This window comes from Myxine glutinosa, chromosome 9 (assembly GCF_964187855.1).
Source record: "Myxine glutinosa chromosome 9, kmMyxGlut1.1, whole genome shotgun sequence".
NCBI classification, from domain to species: Eukaryota; Metazoa; Chordata; class Myxini; order Myxiniformes; family Myxinidae; genus Myxine; species Myxine glutinosa.
Window position 1 is genome coordinate 58,684,280 of NC_136269.1, and position 22,773 is coordinate 58,707,052.

General features: G+C 47.0%; 1 protein-coding gene and 1 long non-coding RNA gene across 7 annotated transcripts in view; one reads left to right on the top strand and one right to left on the bottom strand.

The window, feature by feature from the left end:
- The window catches only part of LOC137415994 (uncharacterized), a 120,164-nt gene extending 105,532 nt beyond the window's left edge, over window positions 1-14,632 (bottom strand). Inside the window, exons 1-4 of one of the 5 annotated variants that reach the window (XM_078784382.1) lie at window positions 14,505-14,632; window positions 12,548-12,641; window positions 7,791-7,956; window positions 2,580-2,757 (exon numbers count right to left, since the gene is read on the bottom strand). In XM_078784382.1, the coding sequence (XP_078640508.1) occupies window positions 2,580-2,757; window positions 7,791-7,956; window positions 12,548-12,552 (349 nt within the window). In that variant the 5' untranslated portion in view covers window positions 12,553-12,641; window positions 14,505-14,632. Of the gene's footprint in view, window positions 1-2,579; window positions 2,758-7,790; window positions 7,957-12,547; window positions 12,642-12,771; window positions 13,687-14,265 lie in introns of those variants that run through there. The other 4 variants (XM_078784384.1, XM_078784381.1, XM_078784383.1 and 1 more) reach the window with 4 other exon arrangements.
- Window positions 12,802-22,773, top strand: part of LOC137415996 (uncharacterized) — a 55,796-nt gene continuing 45,824 nt past the window's right edge. For both annotated transcript variants that reach the window (XR_013624533.1, XR_010982179.2), the window contains exons 1-2: window positions 12,802-12,920; window positions 14,508-14,596. This is a non-coding gene — a long non-coding RNA (uncharacterized LOC137415996). The remainder of the gene's footprint in view (window positions 12,921-14,507; window positions 14,597-22,773) is intronic.

Consider the following 22,773-nt stretch of genomic DNA (forward strand, 5'->3'; position numbering starts at 1 on the left):
GCAATCAGCGTGCTTGGCGCGTTCTGTTAGCAATCAGCGTGCTTGGCGTGTTCCGTTAGCAATCAGCGTGCTTGGCGTGTTCCGTTAGCAATCAGCGTGCTTGGTGTGTTTCTTTAGCAATCAGCGTGCTTGATGTGTTCTGTTAGCAATCAGCGTGCTTGGTGTGTTGTGTTAGCATTCAGCTTGCTTGGTGTGTTATGTTAGCAATCAGCATGCTTGATGCATTCCGTTAGCAATCAGCGTGCTCGGTGCGTTCAGTCAGCAATCAGCGTGCTTGATGCGTTCCGTTAGCAATCAACATGCTTGGTGCGTTCAGTTAGCAATCAGCGTGCTTGGTGCGTTCCATTAGCAATCAGCGTGCTTGGTGCGTTCCGTTAGCAATCAGCGTGCTTGGTGCATTCCTTTAGCAATCAGCGTGCTTGGTGCGTTCCGTTAGCAATCAGCATGCTTGGTGCGTTCCGTTAGCAATCAGCGTGCTTGGTGCGTTCCGTTAGCAATCAGCGTGCTTGGTGCGTTCCGTTAGCAATCAGCGTGCTTGGTGCGTTCCGTTAGCAATCAGCGTGCTTCGTGCGTTCCGTTAGCAATCAGCATGCTTGGTGTGTTCCGTTTGCAATCAGCGTCCTTGGTGTGTTCCATTAGCAATCAGCGTGCTTGGTGTGTTCCATTAGCAATCAGCATGCTTGGTGTGTTCTGTTAGCAAGCAGCTTGCTTGGTGTGTTCTGTTTGCAATCAGCATGCTTGGTGTGTTCCTCTTAACAATCAGTGTGCTTGGTGTGTTCCATTCGCATTCAGCATGCTTGGTGTGTTCCATTAGCAATCAGCATGTGGCGCGTGTTCTGTTAGCAAGCAGCATGCGTGATGTGTTCCGTTAGCAAGCAGCTTGCTCTATGTGGTCTGTTCACAGTTAGCTTGCTTGGTGTGTTGTGTTAGCAATCAGTTTGCTTGGTGTGTTGTGTCAGGGGCGCCCTACATACAGTCACGTGAAAAAGTTATAACACCCCATGTAAAGTTTTGACGTTTTCAACATATTTCAACATACAGCTATTTGATCTTCATTTCAACAATATTGATAGATAAAGGTGATATAACATAACAAATATCATGAAACATTTACATTTTGTAGTCCATTGTATAATTTGATGGATAATATTATACAATGTTATACAATATTATTATACAATAATATTATATTACTAGCCGAAACCCGTGGAACATCCACGGAAGGGAGGATGTGGTGTATGGATAGAGTGTACCATTATGGATGGCATAGGGGATTTGCTTGTCCGAGTAAGAGTTAGGTAGAAAGGTGAGAATGAAGAGTGCGTATATGAACAACGATCGCCGACACCGGCACAAATGCATGCTCTGGATTGTCCAATCAGCGGACGGCTTGCTTCGCCTTCGCCCAGCAGACGCCAATACGATGGCGTCGTAAGATGGCGTCGTATCGGCAGTTAATCGGATGCTTTTGGGCCCCAACGTCGGCTAATTCAGATTTTTCGAGTATGGCTGTAGATGATAAACAAAGAGCGCGGTTCGTAGATCGTAAATCCATTCGTGCCGTGGGCATCGGGTCACTGGGTGCGGCGTAAAAGGGATAACAAAGTCGAGTCCTTACGCTATTATTATATAGATACAATATTATATAATTTGACTACATTTGAATGTAGTCCATTGTATAAATTACACAAACACATAATTTCAGCCTGGTGTTGGCTTAGCGGTTAGGGTGCCGGTGTGGGATCCTAGGATCCTGGGTTCGAATCCCGGTCGATCGCTGAATTAACACCAGGGGGGTTGACTCAGCCTGTCATCCTTCCGAGGTCGGCAAATTGAGTACCAGCTTGCTGGGATGAATGATCCCGGTGTGTACCCCGGTTTAGAATAGGAACACCGTATCCCTGCGCATCGTAAGAGGCGACTAAGGGTTGGCGTCAGGAAGGGCATCCGGCCATAAAAACATTGCCTCAAACAGGGAGCCATGATTGTCATGGGGCCCGCAAGGCCAACCCCCGCTCTAGCGGGGAAAATGGCCTTAAAACGATCATTTATTCATTCATTCATTCAGTCCATTGTATAATTTAAATAAACATAAATGCAAATTTCGCATGTGGAAAAAGTAAGTAATTGCTCACAACAATTGTATCATACATGTACTTGCGCGTCCTCACCACTCTTCTTCTAAGAAGAAGACCTTTGTTGGTCGAAAGGTTGTCAAAAATTAAAGATCGACCGTCCTGAAGCTACGTCCGCGTCTGATTTAATCTCCCGATTATTTATTTAATGCAAATGAGACGCCCTGTTCGTACTGTGGAGTTTCTACTATTTCTCACAGATATATATATATATATAGATATATATATATATATATATATATATATATATATATATATATATATATATATATATATCTATATTATATCTATGTTATATCTATATAATTATATATATATAATTTGAGTCAGAGAGAGAAAGATAAAGGGAGTGTCAGAGAGAGGGAGAGAGGGTCATAAAGAGAGAGACTGAGACCTAGATAGAGAAAGAGCGAGGAGGGGAAGGGGTGGGTGGTGGAGGTGCACCTGGTTCCTGTGAGTTCAGCACATCAAGTGCATTGTTCATTGCAGCTGCAAACACGTTTGCATCTTCCTTGCTTCCGAAGTTAAGACCATAGACCTGTCGTGCATCCCGCCACTGATGGAAGGTTGGCGTTGCCTGGTTGTACTTGAGTCCCCGGACAATGGCACAGTTGATAACTACCTGGAAAATAATAATAATAATAATAAATAATAATAAATAATTTGAGTTCCCTTACAAGGAACTTCAATGCAGGAGGAGGCCATTATGCCCATCAAAGCATGCACTGTCATTGCCAACTTGTGGTTGTTTGTCCATGCTCTATCCTTTTAAATGCTGAGCATCAAGCAAGGAAGCATCTCGCACCATTTTTAAAAGTCTTTCATATGACTTGGCCGAGTCGGATTCAAATCGCCGACCTCCTCGACTCAAAGTAGATGCTCTAACAATTATGCAACTATGGATGGTTGCACAGTAATACAATGTAAACAGCAATACAAAGATGCTACGGATGTTTGAGCGAATATTCGTTTTTTTCCTAAATTACACAAACACAAAAAAGCATGTTTACATTTTAGGTGAAAAGAGGAGGAGAAGAGACGAAGTGGGGGGGGCGGGGGGGGGGGAGGGGGAGAAGCATTTGTGCCCATGACCAGATCCCATGTACTACCAACGTATGCAAAATTTGGTGGGGGTCTGCACATCCCTGTTTTTAGTCTCGCCCCGAAGGGGATGCAAGAATGTTGCAATGCTCCTGCCTGTGCGTGTGTGTGTCAATCTGCGTGTGTGACTGCGCCAATATATTTGCTTTAAAAATGTATTTCTATGCAACCGTTTGTCCGATCGATGCAAAACTTTAAACATAGGAGGGACTCCCCATGAGGAATTATTGATAACTTTGACGTCACAGGTTACAGGTATGTCAACCATATCGGATTAAAGGGAAAACAATTGGGTATCTTCTCCGAAACCGCTCAACGAAAAAAAATTGAAACTTGGCATATGTCATCATCAACATGGAGTATATAAGGTGACAATGATGATGTCATCGGTGAAGTGGTATTCCAGTCATAATTAGTTGAATCAAAATCCTTATCCGAAAATTCTGAAACTTCATATATTTGATCTACGACCTGATGTGAGTGAAGAATTGAATTTATGATAACATTTGTCACGTGGTCTGTTGGCCATAATGAATTTAAAAAAGAAACGTTATTTAAAAAAATCTTCTCCAGAACCGTTTAACTCATCGATACAAAACTTCATACATGCGATCAACTAGCCATAAGGGAATAGAGATTGAAATGTATTTCATATTCACCTTCAATGAAGCAATTTAGCCTTGATGTGCACAAAAGTGGTTGTTAAATATCCTAATAATCAATCAATCATCAAAAAAGCTATGGATAATGGCAATGTACGTGACATAATAGTGAGCAAGGATGATACGGCTGGCAATATGCGCAATAATAGCAGTGGGTCATAATAGTAGCGTGTTCATTTAATGATGGTATTTTTGTTCATAATGAGCGTATGAGGCGAAACTATGCGCTATGCAAGTGCCATTCGAGTTTTCTTTGATTTTTTTTTATGCATACATACATGTATATGTATATACAATAAAATAAAAGGTTTATGGTTTGCACCACATGTTGGCTCTCAAAAGAGCTATTTATATTCTTTATACTTTAAAAATAACTGCAAAGCAAAAGAAAAAAAAAACATAGGGGCAATACCCCTGGTGCTCACCTGGAAGAATAAACAGTATACTGCACTGACTAAAGGTATTTTAAACCAATTTCAATGTTTGCTAGAAGGCAGGGCAGCATGTAGAATCATACTAACATTATCATAAGACTTTAAACAAACAAAAAAATACCTATTTTGGGGGGCAACCCCCTCCCTCCCACCTCAGACTCCAATTTTTCCAATGCCTTGAACAAACATTGGGACAACACGGATGATGAAGGTTGTGGTGACGTTTCATCAAAATTGTGTGTGTAGGTTCTGAGAAAAAAGCAAATACCTATTTTGGGGGGAAAGGCCCCCCATAGACCACCTTAGACCCTGATTTTCTTTAAAGCAAGGAACAAACTTTGGTACAACACAGGTGATGAAGGTTGTGGTCAAGTTTCATCAGAATTGCATATGTGATGTAAATGCATCGGAACAGTGTGATGTAAATGCATCTCCATAGCTTCTCTCATTCTACCCGTGTGCCAGTGGTTGTTGGATGCGAGAAGTTTGCAGTATGTCCATAGTATGCGATGATTTATTGGTCTGTGTGCGATTGACTATTGCTCAAGATATTTAACAACCACTTTGTGCACATCAAGGCTAAATTGCATCAAATACATTTCAAATTATATTCTCCCATGGCTAGTCGATCATTATTATGAAGTTTAGCTTCGATCTGTGAAGCGGCAGATTTTTTAACGTTTTCATTTTCAATTCAATATGGCCACCAGACTACGTGACCGATTATATCATAAATTTAATTCTTCACTCACATTGGGTTGTAGATCAGACATATGAAGTTTCAGAATTTTCTTATAAGGATTTCAATTCAAACAATTATGACTGGAATACCACATACAATATTGAAAATACATACAATTTTTTATTTCACATCGATAGTATGTTAAAATTTTAACATCTATAGTATGGTCATCAAAGCTACCTCACTCAAGCTTTTGGGTCTCACTATCTGCCATGATTTTTCTTGGGAAAACCACATTTTCAAGCTGGCCTCCAAAGCCAGTTGCCGACTGGGCATCCTCTGTCATGCGAAGTCCTTCCTTAGCACACCTGAGCTCCTCACCACATACAAGGCTTTCATCTGCAGGTCATGGTATACTGCTCTCCCCTCTGGGCTGGTGTTCCTGCCTCACACCTAGCTCGGCCTCACGCTGTTGAAACCAAAGCTTTCAGAATCATTGGAATCTCCCACGATGAAGCTGACTCTGAAGGCATCTCACTCGCTCACCACAGGCAGGTTGATGGTCTTTCTGTCTTCTCCAGACCCCTCTCCCACCTAGCTCCCCCAGCTCTGTCTGTGCTCTGTCCCCCAAATATTCCTACAGGTCGCACAAGATCTGCCTGCAACCCTCTTCTGGTGAAACTGCGAAAATCAAGAATCTCTGCTCACCTTCACTCCTTCATTCCTCTTTTCTCCCACCTCTGGAATAAACTTCCTCACTCTCTTCAATCCCACACCTCCCTCCAGATCTTTAAAACAGCCATTCACCACCATCTCTTATCTTCCCCCATCCAAAACCTTATTATTTTCTACCCCCGTTAATTCACCCCAGATCCACTTTTTTGAAATACCGACTTCTTCCTGGAATTCCTATCAGTCCATTCACCCAGTGTCCATTTGTTTTTACCTCTCCCACACCTCCCCCCCCCCCCCCCCCTTCCCTCTCCTCCCAAGCCCTCTCCATCCCACAGATCTCCCGATGTCCCTGTTCTCTACTGTTGTACTTGTGTGCTTCACTCTCTCTCCCCATCTTGTCTCCCGCTCCGTTTATTATATGTTTTATGTGTCCGTTTATGTTTTTTGTGATTAATGTTAGCTCTTACACGAGCCTCGATCTTGTATACAAAAAATCTATATATTGTAGGAAAATCAGATGAACAAAATGATTAAGTCAAGAAGTAAAATAATTCACATTGTACATAAAGGTGGAATACAAATAATGTACACCTTTCAATTTTATACATGTTTGAAAGAAACAGTTTGTTATTCATGCACAAGCATCACCACCAAATACTGTTCTCTGTAAGTATTTCCGCACCACAAACACCACCAACAATATCACGAACCCAAACCCCTGGAGGAAATTTTGTGACTGTTATTTAGAAATCAGGTTTATGATGCCAAGGTAATAGGCAAACATGTACCAGCAGGAATCCTTACTGTTTCTGTAATTTTTAAAACGTCTTTTGTTATTGGCAGCAATTGAATAGAAGTAACACTTTAAACTGCCCAGCAGACGTTCCCTTGAACACAATTTTAATCACAGTAAGATGCCAGCCAACTTACGTTAGTGTTGACAGAAATGTGTCCGAGATATTCCAATATGATGATCTGGCACAAGAAAGCTATTTGACGTTCTCTTAAAAATGTGCAATTGGTCACCAAAGCTACCAAAATATACCATTAACAAGGAAGGAGGAGGATAATAAATAGCACCTAACACACGTGAATACATCATTACGCCATGTGCTCTCAATGTCAAAAACAACTGTCGTTAATTTTCTCAAACGTTGTGGTTTTTCTTCCATGCAAGGTGGTAAAAGCCAATTTTAAAGATCCACAACAAACTGGTTACAAAAAGATTGTCTTGAAAATAAATTATTATTAAGTGCAGCCCTCCATTACAAATAAATTGTTTCAATTAAAACTTTGTCAAATGAGAACAACAAGCCTACCATCCTACCACCTTCACACCAAAATAATTACTTTGCTGACACTGCACAGGCAAAAGAAAACACCTGACCTTTTTCTACCAACTCATCGCTCACTCACATCCTTTTCACGTCAGTAAGAGTTAAATTGAAAGTTGTTGAAAACAACATGATTCAATGACTCATGCACAATGAAAATATATATATATATATATATATATATATATATATATATATATATATATATAGATATATATATATATATATATATATACACCAAACAAGGCTATGTAGGCACCATGCTGTCAGCTATTCACTGCCAACAGCAGATGACATCACCAACTCATTACAATAATACAACATATCATTCCCCCTTCGATACCACCGCCTCTTGATCTAAAATATTTTATACCAGATTTGTCTGCCAAGGTGTTAAAGTTATTTGGGGAAGCAAATGTGCTGGTTATGAAGAGTTGGCCGAGTTTATAAAGAAGGGTGGGAGGTGGAATTCCTTCCATATTAGCAACTGACCAAAATTGGCCAAGCAAGTTTAATACATGTTAATTCCACCCTTCTTTTCCCCCACTACAAACCACCAATGACCATCCCTTCACCCCTCCCCTCCTCCCCTCTTACTTTACACTGCCCTTCCATATCAATTGCATTTCTATGAACACTAACAACCTTTAAAAGGCAAAATAACATTAACACATGTGCCGCAGATTAATTTGCCAAGAAAAATCACCACCAATTCTAGCTTAATTTCGGTAAAAAAATGCAGAATGTACGGAAATTGTTTAATTCACCTGATGGTCTTGGATCTTGCGTCCAACTACACGAAAGGCGTTGTGCCCCGTGTGGTGGTAAATGTGCACACGGCTGAAGCCCAAAGAACCACCGCTTGGAACCCATTTCTTGTTACTGTCATCATACATCATGACAGAGGCTCTCGCCTGGCAGATACTTTGCTCGCTGAGTAAACACAGGCACAGTTAAAGTAGTTACTCAGCTTTACTCACAAAAAAGTTAAATAAAACAATGATGACAATGTACAACAGCACAATGATAATTTTAAAACCTGCAGCAATGACTGAACAGTCTTCTTTTTCTCCTTTCTTCAACAGCCACAATTATTCCCACGTTATTGTGGGGGTTAGCCAGAGATAAGTTTTTCGCCCAAGTCTGTGATGACTGAACAGTCTGTTGCTATATTGGTTAAACAAATTCTTCCTGTTATCATCAGCATGTCGATGATCCTGTGCCATAGCATTAAAGACCTATGGTCAATGCACGGCAAAATTAGGTCAACACTAATTATACTACAGTTTCCATCCTGTCGTCTTTGCACCATCATGATCTCCAAGGAATCACGAGACCGGGGAACTACTTGAACACACATCATTTATCTGGCAGCCGAGCTCACCCCCTCCTAGAAACATGCCAACCCCATCACAGTAATTCACAGTTCGTCACATCCCCATGTTAGCTGGACCAGAGCAAAGAAGAAAAAATAAATAGAACAGACATTCCGAGAGGGCCCCGATTTAAATAGCCACTCTGCTGCGTTGGTATTTGTGGATATAAGCGTTGTGCAGTTGTGACTTTAGTTAGCCAGGAGAGAAATCCCAAAACCAACCACCAACTAGAAAGAGAAATCAGGGATTGCAAACCTTCAGCAGGACTTGTTTTGCGTGGTGTTTCTATGCTGGTGTGTGGACAATGACATTGGTTTATGTTCATACAGTGGACAAAAAGACCTTTTCGATTTGAATGTATAGATTCACGCTCTAATCGTATGTATTTTATGGACATAAATACATATTTAATAGACACACGTATTGTTAGTATGTACTTTATAGGTGTACTCCCATTCTTAATAGTACCGTACATCCTTTATACACATGCATTTCAATTCTACATAATTTACAGATGTACTCACATTCGTATCAAGGTACACGGTTGAAAAAAGATAACATGTAAAACCACCACCAGACAGCATTTTTGGCCTATGTGAGCACTATGTGCACACAGAAAGATAGACAGACAGACAAACAAAACAAAACACACCGAAATGCAATACCCTCCCCTCCAGCAAAGGTAACAAAGTACACTATGAGCAAACTAAATATTTACAAAACACCTGCAATGTAGGTGTCCTTACTCGTACAACTTTGAAGTTAAAGTCTGGCGATGATTGCTAATACTTCATGCAGCGAGAGAATTGCATCCAATTCCAAAATCACTTGCTTAAGAAATTAATTCATATCTTGTAATTTCAAACCACAAATAATTTTGATTCTCCCATGGCTTTCTGTATAACTGGCAATGGGCAGTGAAAGTAGACAAAGATAATACGATTTTTAAAAACCGAAACCACAATCGACACAAGTTTCACTGACAGAAAACCTTTTTGTAAGTACATGTAATAAGTTTGCATCAATTCAAAGCATGTGATTGGTAAACAAAAATAATCATAATAGATACGCCAGACATTCATAAGAAAATGATAGACTGTATTGGCTTGTATTTGTGCGTGGATCAAAGCCAGGAACCAACGCTATGGATAACCCGATATCACAATGCCATGTGTGAGCAAATGTATCACAAGCAGCAAAACAGGTTTATCTTCGTTTTACAGAAATGGATGCATCACACGCAATTGTGCAAAAAGAAAAACGAAAATGAATATGACAAGCAAGAACGCGTTCGAGTATTCCCTGGTGCCAAATGCATTCAGTGAGATTTGTACGAGACCTTGCGCCACTGAAAGAAAAATGTACAATTAACACTTCACAGTGCAATGCAGGCAAATCTGTGACTTCATCGAAAATGTCCATTCACAGCAGCATATTATTAAAAATGCCATATGACTTTTGGATATTAGATCAAACAATTTAGTACCTGTACTCAAACAATTTTGCACTTGCATATCGTATCCGTCCATGTTAGTGTGCATACTTGCGCGTCCGTCCGCGTCCCCGTGCCTACTTGCTCATCCGTCCATGTGCTGGTGCCAACTAGTGCGTCCGTCCACATCCCCGTGCCTACTTGCACGTCTGTCCGCGTCCCAGTGCCTACTTGCACGCCTGTCCGCGACCCTGTGCTTACTTGCGCGTCCGTCCGCATCCCCGTACCTACTTACGCGTCCGTTCGCATCCCCCGTACCTACTTGCATGCCCGTCCGCGACCATGTGCCTACTTGCGCGTCCGTCCGCATCCCCGTACCTGCTTGCACGTCTGTCCGCGTCCCAGTGCCTACTTGCACGTCCGTCCGTGACCCTGTGCCTACTTGCGTGTCCGTCCGCGTCCCCGTGCCTACTTGCACGTCCGCCACATCCCCAAGCCTACTAGCGCGTCTGTCCAGTCCACGGGACTACTTGCATGTCTGTCCGGTCCGTGTGCCTACTTGCGCGTCCGTCCGCGTCCCCGTGCCTACTTGCGCGTCCGTCCGCACCCCCGTGCCTACTTGCGCGTCCGTCCACGTCCCTACTTGCGCGTCCGCCGCATCCCCGTGCCTACTTGCGCGTCCGTCCACGTTCCCGTGCCTACTTGCGCATCCGTCCACGTGCATGTGCCCACTGGCGCATCCGTCCACATCCCCGTGCCTAATTGCGTGTCTGTCCGCGTCCCCGTGCCTACTTGCACGTCCGTCCACAGCCCTGTGCCTACTTGCGCGTCCCTGTGCCTACTTGCTCATCCGTCCATGTGCTAGTGCCCACTAGCGCGTCCGTCCACTTCCCCGTGCCTACTTGCGTGTTCGTCCGCATCCCCGTACCTACTTGCGCGGCCGTCCACGTGCATGTGCCCACTTGCGCGTCCGTCCGCGTCCCCGTGCCGACTTGCGCGTCCATCCACGTGCATGTGCCCACTTGCGCATTCGTCCACATCCCCGTGCCTCCTTGCGCGTCTGTCCGCATCCCCGTGCCTACTTGCACGTCCGTCCTCGTCCCCGTGTCTACTTGCCCGTCCGTCCACATCCCCATGCCTACTTGCGCGTCTGTCCGGTCCACGGGACTACTTGCGTGTCCGTCCACGTTCGTGTGTCTACTTGCGCAACCATCTTCCTGTGTGTGTTAGTCTATTTGCCTGTGTCCGTTTGCTCATCCGTCTTTTTTCCTAATGTCAGTTTGCCCGTCCTTCTGTTGGCCCGCTGAATACGCCCATCTGTCTGTCTGTGTCCGTTTGCTCATCCGTCTTTCTTCTTATGTCAGTTTGCCCGTCCTTCTGTTGGTCCGCCGAATACGTCCATCTGTCTGCCGGTGTCCGTTTGCACTATGTCTGTCTGCCTGTATCCGTTTGTGCTTTACCTGTCTGTTTGACTGTTTGACATTTCCGCATCTGTCTGTGCCTGTGTCCATCTGTCTGCCTGTGTCCATCTGTCTGCCTGTGTCCGTTTGTGCTTTACCTGTCTGTTTGACTGTTTGACATTTCCGCATCTGTCTCTCTGCCTGTGTCCATCTGTCTGCCTATGTCCATCTGTCTGCTTATGTCCATCTGTGTGCCTATGTCCATCTGTCTGCCTGTGTCCATCTGTCTGACTGTGCCCATTTGTGCTTTGCCTGTCTGTTTGACTGTTTGACATTTCCACATCTGTCTCTCTGCCTGTGTCCATCTGTCTGCCTGTGTCCGTTTGTGCTTTGCCTGTCTGTTTGACTGTTTGACATTTCCGCATCTGTCTCTCTGCCTGTGTCCGTTTGTTCTTTGCCTGTCTGTTTGACTGTTTGACATTTCCACATCTCTCTCTGCCTGTGTCCATCTGTCTGCCTATGTCCATCTGTCTGCCTATGTCCATCTGTCTGCCTATGTCCATCTGTCTGCCTGTGTCCGTTTGTGCTTTGCCTGTCTGTTTGACTGTTTGACATTTCCGCATCTGTCTCTCTGCCTGTGTCCGTTTGTTCTTTGCCTGTCTGTTTGACTGTTTGACATTTCCACATCTCTCTCTGCCTGTGTCCATCTGTCTGCCTATGTCCATCTGTCTGCCTATGTCCATCTGTCTGCCTATGTCCATCTGTCTGCCTGTGTCCATCTGTCTGCCTGTGTCCATCTGCCTGCCTGTGTCCATCTGCCTGCCTGTGTCCATCTGTCTGCCTGTGTACCTCTGCGCGTCACCGTTTTAGCGTCCGTGTGTTTGCCCGTGTCTGTGTGTGCGTGTCACCGTTATTCTGTTCATCCATCCGCCCGCCCGAGTATGTCTACGTGTCCTTCTTTCTTGCTTTGCAACGCAGCTAGCTTCAAACCAACATGAGGACAAGTTGTGCGGCCATCTCCCCAAATATCACCCTCCACCTCGAGTTGTAAGAATTTAACAAGCAAGATACAGCGACACATCTATTCACAGTGAATCATGATGCTTGGAAAAGATGTCATTGCACTGTCTTCATCCATTCACATCATCCATTCACCACAAAATGGAAAGCTAGTACGAATCTCATTGAAGCAATCAAGAAATGTAACAGACCAACGACACTATTTGCATGTAAAATACACTTTGTCCCTGTATTAAGCATCTACCTCTTCGTCTAATCCAATCCTTTCATCATGTCATCGCTGCAGCTGGGCTCACCTCATGATGCCGGCAGTGGGCGAACAGTGGAATGCGATGAAGTGTAAAAACGCCAAAAGATTGTCGAAGATGACGACGATTTTCCTTCCTCCTCCTGGTTCAGCGTTCAAGAGTAAAAAAATAAATAAAAATTAAAAAACACAAAGCAGGCTCCGCCGCTGCCCGTCCTCCGCTTCCAGGTGCAGCCAAAAGAGGTTAATCCGAAATGAAGAGAAATAAATTACCGACATTAATGTAGCAAGCCACAATCAGGACGAGAATCTTGTATTATTCCCGTCCGCGGTGATCGCGACCTGGGAGCGGAGAACAGGACGAAGATACACACGAGCCGAGCCCGCTATATCGCCATCTTCATCGGCACCACCCACTTCCGGTACTTCTCACCTCTCTCACAACCCCTCGCTATTCTTCATCCTCACAACTCCTCACTCTCGCTGTAACCCCTCACAACCCCTCACTCTCAACTCCTCACTCATAACTCTCGCTCTAACTCCTCACTCACAACTCCTCACTCATAACTCCTCACTCATAACTCCTCACTCATAACCCCGCACTCATAACCCCTCACTCTCGCTGTAACCCCTCACAACCCCTCACTCATAACTCATCACTCTCGCTCTAACTCCTTACTCACAACTCCTCACTCTAACTCCCCGCAACCTCCTCACACACAACTCCTCACTCGCTGTAACCCCTAGCAACTCCTCACACACAACTCCTCACTCTCGCTGTAACCCCTCAAAACTCCTCACTCTCAACTCCTCCCTCTCGCTGTAACCCCTCAAAACTCCTCACTCTCAACTCCTCCCTCTCTCAACTCCTCACTCTCACAACTCCTCAACTCTCACAACCTCTCTCAACTCCTCACTCTCTCAACTCCTCACTCACAATCCCGCTGTACTCCTCACTCTCAATCCCTCGGTACTGCTCTCTCTCACAATCCCTCAACACCGCACTATCTCAATCCCTCAGTACCGCTCACTCTCACAATCCCTCGCTACTCCACACTCTCACAATCCCTCTGTACTCCTCACTCTCACAATCCCTCTGTACTCCTCACTCTCACAATCCCTTGGTACTCCACACTCTCACAATCCCTCTGTACTCCTCACTCTCACAATCCCTTGGTACTCCACACTCTCACAATCCCTCGGTACTTCTCACTCTCACAATCCCTCGGTACTTCTCACTCTCACAATCCCTCGGTACTCCTCACTCTCACAATGCCTCGGTACTCCTCACTCTCACAAGCCCTCAATTCCTCACCCTCACAATCCCTCGGTACCGCTCACTCTCACAATCCCTCACCCTCTCAATCCCTCGGTACTCCTCACTCACAATCCCTCGGTACTTCTCACTCTCACAATCCCTCGGTACTCCTCACTCTCACAATGCCTCGGTACTCCTCACTCTCACAATCCCTCACCCTCACAATCCCTCAGTACTCCTCACTCTCACAATCCCTCGGTACCGCTCACTCTCACAATCCCTCTGTACCGCTCACTCTCACAATCCCTCAATTCCTCACCCTCTCAATCCCTCGGTACTGCTCATTGTCACAATCCCTCGGTACTCCTCACTCTCAATCCCTCGGCACCGCTCACTCTCATAATCCCTCGGTACTCCACACTCTCATAATACCTCGGTACTCCTCACTCTCAATCCCTCAACTCACTCTCACAAATACTCACGACCTCACTTAGAAATACAGTACTCACGTCAGCCTCGCAACCTCATTCTTGTAACGCCTCACCCGAGCGTAACCTCATTAGTCATTATACTCTCCCTCAGCCTCTCATCCTCTCACCCTCATTAGCTTTCACTCGTCTCCTCCAATGTTCTTCTCCCCATCTCCACCATTTCCAGCCTCTCACTTTCTTTCATCCTCGCACTCCCCCCCTCCTCTGTTACGTGTCCCTTTCCCTATAAACCTTTTTCCCCTCGTTTTTAATCCTACCAGGTAAGGAATCGAGGATCGACGAAACAACTCGCTCACGATGGACGTTTCGCAACCGTATACTCACTCACAAAAATAACTTAGATATACCGGTAAGTACGGTACACTATTTATTATTTCACATAATTCCTTCGCCTCGCGGACAGAAAGTACTCAGCGCCTCTCAACACAAAGAATACGTTCATACGATCTCTGACGGGTTAACTGAGGGACTCTTCTTCTTCATGTTTTAATGTATTAAATAAATGATGGTTTCGGTCTCAATGAAGTGTCAAAATGTCTCTGTCTCGCAGCTTCTTTTTTTTTAGTGAACTTTACGAATGTTTACCTTTAACATCCCTCGTATTTCTCACTATATTTTATTCTTTTTATACTAAGCCTGTTTTATATTTCCGTCCATACATTATTTTATTTACAATAATCCCCAAACAACCCTTTTTGTTTATTTCCCTTAGGTATTATACTTTCTTTCTCAATGCATGGTATTTGTTTATATCCATAACAGCTCCTCGGGCCCATAATACGGTATATAATTCGAAGTGTCTGTATCTGTGTCAGTGTGTCTGTCTGTCTGTATTTGTATGTGTGTGTGTGTTTGTGTGTGTGTGTGTGTGTGTGTGTGTGTGTGTGTGTGTGTGTGTGTGTGTGTGTGTGTGTGTGTGTGTGTGTGTGTGTGTGTGTGTGTGTGTGTGTGTGTGTGTTTGACTTTATCAATACATGAATTGCTAAACCGCTGGATTGTTGTACTCGGTGTTTTGGCTGTAATTTTTTTAAAGAGTGTGAAGACCCCAACAATTATCTTCATGTATTGCATATGCCAAAGCGCCACTCTTGTGGGAGGGGGTATTACAGGTACACGAAAGCACCAGGTCTGGGTGGAGGGAGGGTGTTGGAAACAGTCTGGAAACCACAGTATGCGTTCTTCACTTCTTCGCTAGTATTTTGAAATGATCCCCAAACAACCCTCCTTATTTATTCCCCTTATGCATTATACTTTCTTTCTCAATGCATGGTATTTGTTTATATCCATAACAGCTCCTCAGGCCCATAATACGGTTTCGGAGTCGTGGACGGCGAGAGAACGAGGCCATTTGGTTGAGTTCAAAGCATGTTTATTCGTACAGAACCCGGCACACTCTGTCAAGCCCGTTTATCGGGCAGCAATATATATACACATCATGCCGGAGCGTTTGCCCGGGAAGGCGAGGCTGGGCGTGCCCGGGCGTCCTGGGCGAGCCCTGGAAAGGCGAGAGCAGGCATGCCCGGGCATCCTGGGCGAGCCCTGGAAAGGCGAGTCTGAGCATGCCCGGGAAAGATGAGACCGGGCGTGCCCGGGTGGCTCGGGCGAGCCCGGGAACAGCGAGTCCGGGCATGCCCGGGAGAGGCGCGTCTGGGCCTGTCCGGGCGGCCTGGACGAGGCCGGCATGGTGATCGCTCCCTGGCCGCGTCCTCAGTAGGTGCAAGGCGATTGTGTATACCCAGCGGTAACCGCTACACACGCCCCTCCAGAATCGACTTGCACCGGCATGGTCAATTTAAGGGGGGTCCTGATGACCCGGCCGAAGCGACCCCTGGAGGGTCGTGGGGGGGGGGGGTCCGGTGTGGTGGTGGGTGGTCGAGCGGGGGGAACTGTGGACGGGGGGCGGCCTCGCCGCGACGTACTCCGCTGTGCGAAGCGCTGGGGGGACGTAGGACCGGGGTTGAGCCGACCGAGGGGCTGATCAAGTCCTCGGGGAGGCTGCCGAGGTTCCTCGCGGGCCTCCCGAGGTTGCAGTTCGTGGGTGCAGTGCCGAGAGGCTCGAGCAGTGCTCGGCGTCGGTGCACACGAAAAGTGGTTGAGCCAACCGAGGGGCTGCTGGTCAAGTCCTCGGGGGAGGCTGCCGAGGTGCCTCGCGGGCCTCCCGAGGTTGCAGGTCGCGGGTGCAGTGCCGAGAAGGCTCGAGTAGTGCTCGGCGTTGGTGCACGCGAAAAGCGGTTGAGCCAACCGAGGGGCTGGTCAAGGCCTCGGGGGAGGCTGCCGAGGTTCCTCGCGGGCCTCTCGAGGATGCAGGGTCAGAGACGTAGTTGCGGATGTTGTTGTAGAGTGAAGTTTGTGCGAAGGTGACGAACAGCAGTACGCGCGAAGGTAACGAAGCAGCCGTGCCGCGAACGTCACAGCGCGCGCAAGAGATGAGCAGCAGTGCCACCCACATCACGTAACTGCGTTCCTTCGGAGGGTCCTCGGGCGGGGTCACCCCTCCGGTCATAGAGGAGGAGCCGAGCGCAGTGCGCGACCCACATGGCCGCTCGCCGGTTCCAAAACTCCGGCAGCGCGATCGAAACCGCCATGTTCGTTTGCAGCCCCCGCATCCGTTCGGGGGTAGACGAGGTCACCTGGTTAGGGGTCACCAGTTTAGGAGTCGTGCAGCCCCCGAATCCGTTCGGGGGTAGTCGAGGTCACCAGTTTAGGAGTCGTGGACGGTGAGAGAACGAGGCCATTTGGTTGAGTTCAAAGCATGTTTATTCGTACAGAACCCGGCACACTCTGTCAAGCCCGTTTATCGGGCAGCAATATATATACACATCATGCCGGAGCGTTTGCCCGGGAAAGGCGAGACCGGGCTTGCCTGGGCGTCCTGGGCGAGCCCTGGAAAGGCGAGAGCGGGCATGCCCGGATGTCCTAGGCGAGCCCTGGAAAGGCGAGGCTGGGCGTGGCCGGGCGAGTCCTGCAAAGGCGAGTCTGGACATGCCCGGGCGTCCTGGACGAGCCCTGGAAAGGCAAGAGCGGGCATGCCCGGACGTCCTAGGCGAGCCCTGGAAAGGCGAGGCTGGGCATGCCCAGGCGTCCTGGAAAGGCGAGTCTGGACATGCCTGGGCGTCCTGGGCGAGCCCTGGAAAGGCGAGAGCGGGCATGCCCGGGCGTCCTGGGCGAGCCCTGGAAAGGCGAGGCGGGGCGTGCCCAGGCGTCCTGGGCGAGCCCTGGAAAGGCGAGAGCGGGCATGCCCGGGCGTCCTGGGCGTGCCCTGGAAAGGCGAGTCTGGGCATGCCCAGGAAAGACGAGACCGGGCGTGCCCAGGCAGCTCGGGCGAGCCCGGGAACGGCGAGTCCGGGCCTGTCCGGGCGGCCTGGACGAGCCCGGCATGGTGATCACTCCCTGGCCGCGTCCTCGGTAGGTGCAAGGCGATTGTGTATACCCAGCGGTAACCGCTACAACGGTATATAATTCGAAGTGTCTGTATCTGTGTCAGTGTGTCTGTCTGTCTGTCTGTGTTTGTGTGTGTGTGTGTGTGTGTGTGTGTGTGTGTGTGTGTGTGTGTGTGTGTGTGTGTGTGTGTGTTTGACTTTATTGTGTGTGTGTTTTTGACTTTATCAATACATGAATTGCTAAACCGCTGGATTGTTGTACTCGGTGTTTTGGCTGTAATTTTTTTAAAGAGTGTGAAGACCCCAACAATTATCTTCATGTATTGCATATGCCAAAGCGCCACTCTGGTGGGAGGGGGTATTACAGGTACACGAAAGCACCAGGTCTGGGTGGAGGGAGGATGTTGGAAACCGTCTGGAAACCACAGTATGCGTTCTTCACTTCTTCGCTAGTATTTTGAAATGATCCCCAAACAACCCTCCTTATTTATTCCCCTTATGCATTATACTTTCTTTCTCAATGCATGGTATTTGTTTATATCCATATTGTGATCATCGTGGTCTATCTAATGTTTGTTTGTGTGTGTGTGTGTGTTTGTTTGTATATGAGTGTGTTTGTCTGTTTGTGTGTATGTTTGTGTATGTTTATGTTTGTTTGTGTTTGTTTGTGTGTGTGTGTTCCCGGTGTGTACCCCGGTGTAGAATAGGTACACCGTATCCCTGCCTGTCGTAAAAGGCGACTAAAAGGGTTGACGTCAGGAAGGGCATCCGGCCATAAAACCAACAAACAAAAAGAGAACCATGACAATTACAACTACATATGGGCAGGGTACAGCCTGAAGTACCCCGTGGGGGTACTCACTCCCTCTCGTCAAAAATCAAGGTGGGGAACCCGATCGAAGCAAGGGTGGAAATCACTCCATTTATGACGACGAAACGTCTGATGCCCCACGTGGAGATCGGTTTCTGCGGTTTGGAACATGGAATGTAGGGACAATGACAGGGAGATCAGGAGAAGTGGTGGAAGTATTGGTCAGAAGAAGAGTGGACATATGTTGTGTGCAGGAGACGGGATGGAAGGGAAGTGGTGTGAGAATGGTGAAGGGTAGGCATGGACAGAAATACAAGTTTGTATGGCAAGGGTGCCCGGAGGGCGTGAATGGTGTTGGTGTCCTGTTTTCTGAGGAGTTTGTAGCCAGTGTGGTGAGTGTGACTAGAGTGAGTGATAGGTTGATGATGGTGAAAATGATGATTTGAAAGCTCTTGGTGAACATCATCTCGGGATATGCTCCGCAGGTTGGTCGGAGCGATGAAGAGAAGGAAAAGTTCTGGTGTGCGATAGAGAGGCTGATGGAAAACGTGAAAGATGACAAAGTTGTTGTCGTAGGAGGAGACCTAAATGGACATGTGGGAAGGAGTGTGGACGGTTTTTAGGGAGTTCATGGGGGTTACGGATATGGTGTGAGGAATGGAGAAGGTGAAAGGATTTTGGAGTTTGCTGATGGAGCTGGTTTGTTGATTTGTAACACTCAGTTCCAGAAACTGGACAATAAGCTTGTTACATACACGTCAGGTGGGACGACAACAACCGTTGACTACCTGCTGGTGCGTAGGCGAGAGAGAGGGCACCTCCGGGACACAAAGGTGATCCCGGGGGAGGAGGCTGTTTCACAGCACCACTTGGTTGTCTGTGACATAAGGGTGAAAGATGCGAGGAGAGATCAGTGGGTGAAGTACCAACCGAGAATGAAGGTGTGGAGGTTGAAAGAGGTGACAGTGAGGGAGGCATTAAAAGAGAGGCTGAGTAGGGTAGAGGATGATGTGGTTGAGCTTGAACGTGGTTGGCTGTCAATGAAAGCTAGTCTGTTGGGAGCCGTTGGTGAGGTATGTGGATGGACAAAAGGACCACTGAGGCACTTGGAAACATGGTGGTGGGATGATGAAGTTGGAAAGAGGATTGACGAGAAGAGGAAGAAGTTCAAGGAGTGGCAGAAGGTGAAGGGTACGGGAGCAGAAGAGGCAGAGCATGAAAGTTATCAGGCAGCCAAGAAGGCTGCAAAGAAAGAGGTAGCAAAGGCGCAGGTGGCATGGAGGAAAATGTTCAGAGAACGCTTGATGTGAAAGAGGGTCAGAGAGCGGTATTCAGGATTGCAAAGCAGATAGCGAAAGAGAGGTGTGATGTGATGGGGGTGAGTTGCTTGATGAGATAGATATATGGAAATGCTGTTGAATGCAGAGAATGAATGGGATGGCAACCTAGAGAGTAACCCAGTTTTAGGACCGGCAGAAAAGATAACTGAGGAGGAAGTTGAGGAAGCGATAAAAGCAATGAAGAGTAGAAAAGCGGGAGTGCCGGCAGGAGTTGTGGGAGATATGTTGAAGGCAGCGGGAAGTTGGGGTGTGAAGAGAATGACAGAGATCTGTAATCTGGTGGTCAAAGTAGGCCGCATTCCAGTGGATTGGGAACTGGGTACCCTTGTTCCTCTATACAAGGGGAAAGGTGACCCTCTGGACTGTGGCTCGTATAGAGCGATAAAGTTATTAGAGCATGGAATTAAGGTATTGGAAAGGGTGTTCGCGAAGAGTTTCTGCAGACCTGGACAAAATCACAGACTTGTCAAACAAGTGGAACATGTCTTTCAATCCTGACAAATCTCACACTCTTACTTTGTCTCTCCGAAAAGACCGACTGGTCGACCCTCCCATCTACTTTCTGAACAATCCTCTCCAAGAAGTTCTGCCACTCAAGCTTTTGGGTCTCACTATCTGCCATGATCTTTCCTGGGAAACCACATTTCCCATCTGGCCTTAAAAGCCAGTCGCCGACTGGGCATCCTCCGTCGTGCGAAGTCCTTCCTTGGCACACCTGAGCTTCTCACCACATACAAGGCTTTCATCCGCAGCTCAATTGGAATACTGTTCTCCCATCTGGGCCAGTGCTCCTGCCTCAAACCTAGCTCGGCTTCACGCAGTTGAAACCAAAGCTTTCAGAATCATTGGAATCTCCCGCGATGAAGCTAACTCTGAGGGCCTTTCACTTACTCACCGCAGGCAGGTTGTTGGTTTTTCTGTCTCTACCGACTCCTTTCCGGCCTTGCTCCCCCAGCTCTCTCTGGGTTCTGTCCCCCAAATATTCCTGCAGGTCGCACAAGATCTGCCTGCAACCATCTTGTGGTTAAACTGCCAAAATCAAGACTCTCTGCTCACCTTCACTCCTTCATTCCTCTTTTCTCCCGCCTCTGGAACAAACTCCCTCACTCTCTTCAATCCCACTCCTCCATCCAGGTCTTTAAAACAGCTGTTCACCACCATCTCTTATCTTCCCCCATCCAAAACCTTGATCTTTTCTACCCACGCTAATTTCACCGCAGATCTTCTTTTTTGAAATGCCAATTTTTTCCTGGAAGTCCTTGCAGTGGCCTTGTGTTTTATACTTCTCCCACCCCCCTCCCTTACCATGCCACCCCCCCCCCCAAACCCGCCCCCTCCCACAGATCTCCCGATGTCCCTGCTCTCAAATGTTGTGTTTGTGCTTCCCCTTTTCTCCCCATCTTGTCTACCGCTACCCTTATTATGTTTTGTGTGTCTGTTTGACTTTTTTGTGTGATAAATGTTAGCTCTTTCACGAGCCTCGATATTGTATACAAAAAAAAAAAATACGATAAAGTTATTGGAGCATGGAATGAAGGTATTGGAAAGAGTTTTGGAGAGGAGGATGAGAAAGAAAGTGAAGATCGACGAAATGCAGTTTGGATTTATGCCAGGAAGAGGAATGACAGATGTGCTTTTTATTGTAAGGCAGTTGCAGGAGAAGTACATGGAGAAGAGGAAGAAGTTGTTTCTTGGGTTTGTTGATCTGGAGAAAGTATTCTATGGGGTTCCACGCGAAGTAGTGACATGGTCATTGAGGAAGTTCGGAGTGGAGGAATGGTTGATCAGAATAGTGATGGCAATGTACGAGAGAGCCCGCACAGCTGAAAGGATGAAGGATGGGAACAGTGGTGAGTTTGAGGTGAAGGTGGGAGTGCATCAGGGGTCGGTACTAAGTCCACTACTATTTGTAGCTGTGATGGACGTGCTGGCTCAGAACGTAAAGGAGGGTGTACCATGGGAGTTGTTGTATGCAGATGATCTGGTGTTGATTGGGGAGAGTATGGATGGACTGAAGGAGAAGATGAACAAGTGGAAGGAATGTATGGAGGCGAAAGGTCTGAAGGTGAATATCGGAAAGACGAAGGTGATGGCAAGTGGTAAAGCATGTGGTGAGGTGGAAATAACTGGGAAGTGGCCGTGTGTTGTGTGCAGGAAGGGTGTCGGAGTATACTCCATTCAATGTACAATGTGCGCTGAGTGGGTTCATCAAAAATGTAGTGGTCTGAGAGGGTCATTAACCAGTGTGGCAGCTACATTCAAGTGTGAGGTGTGCACAGAGGGAGCTGCAGATGGAGGAAATGTTGAGTTGGATCTTGGAGAGGGCGTGAAGCTGGAAGGTGTGAAAACATTTTGCTACCTCGGAGACATGCTGAATGGAGAAGGTGGATCAGACTCAGCAACGGTTGCTAGAGTGAGACGTGCATGGAAGAAGTTTCGGGAACTGAGTGGCTTGCTGATGAGGAGGGGAGTGTCGTTGAAGCTGAAGGGAAAGGTGTTTGCTGCATTTGTGAGAAGTGTTATGATTTATGGGAGCGAGACATGGGTAATGAACGTAGAGCAGCAACGAAGGCTGGAAAGGGTGGAAATGCGAATGGTTCGGTGGATGTGTGGAGTATCGTTGAGAGAGAGGAAGACAAATGATGAATTGCAAAAGATGATGGGAATAGAGCCTGTGATGGATGCTGTGAAGAGAAACAGGTTGAGATGGTTTGGTCATGTGTTGAGGAAGGATGAAAGTGACTGGTTCAGAAGAGTGATGGAAATGAATGTAGTGAAGGAGCTGCGCTCCAACGCGAGTCAAAAGAATTGACGCGACCAAAGACGAAATTCGTCCGAGTTGCTTTATTGAAACAAAACAGCTCAGGTATTCTGACAAAAGCCCGTTTATCGGGCAGCAATATATATACACATTTATGTCGGGAAGTTTGCCCGGCAAAAGCTATACCGGGCATGCCCGGGTGTCAAGGGCGAGCCTTGGAAAGGCGAGTCTGGA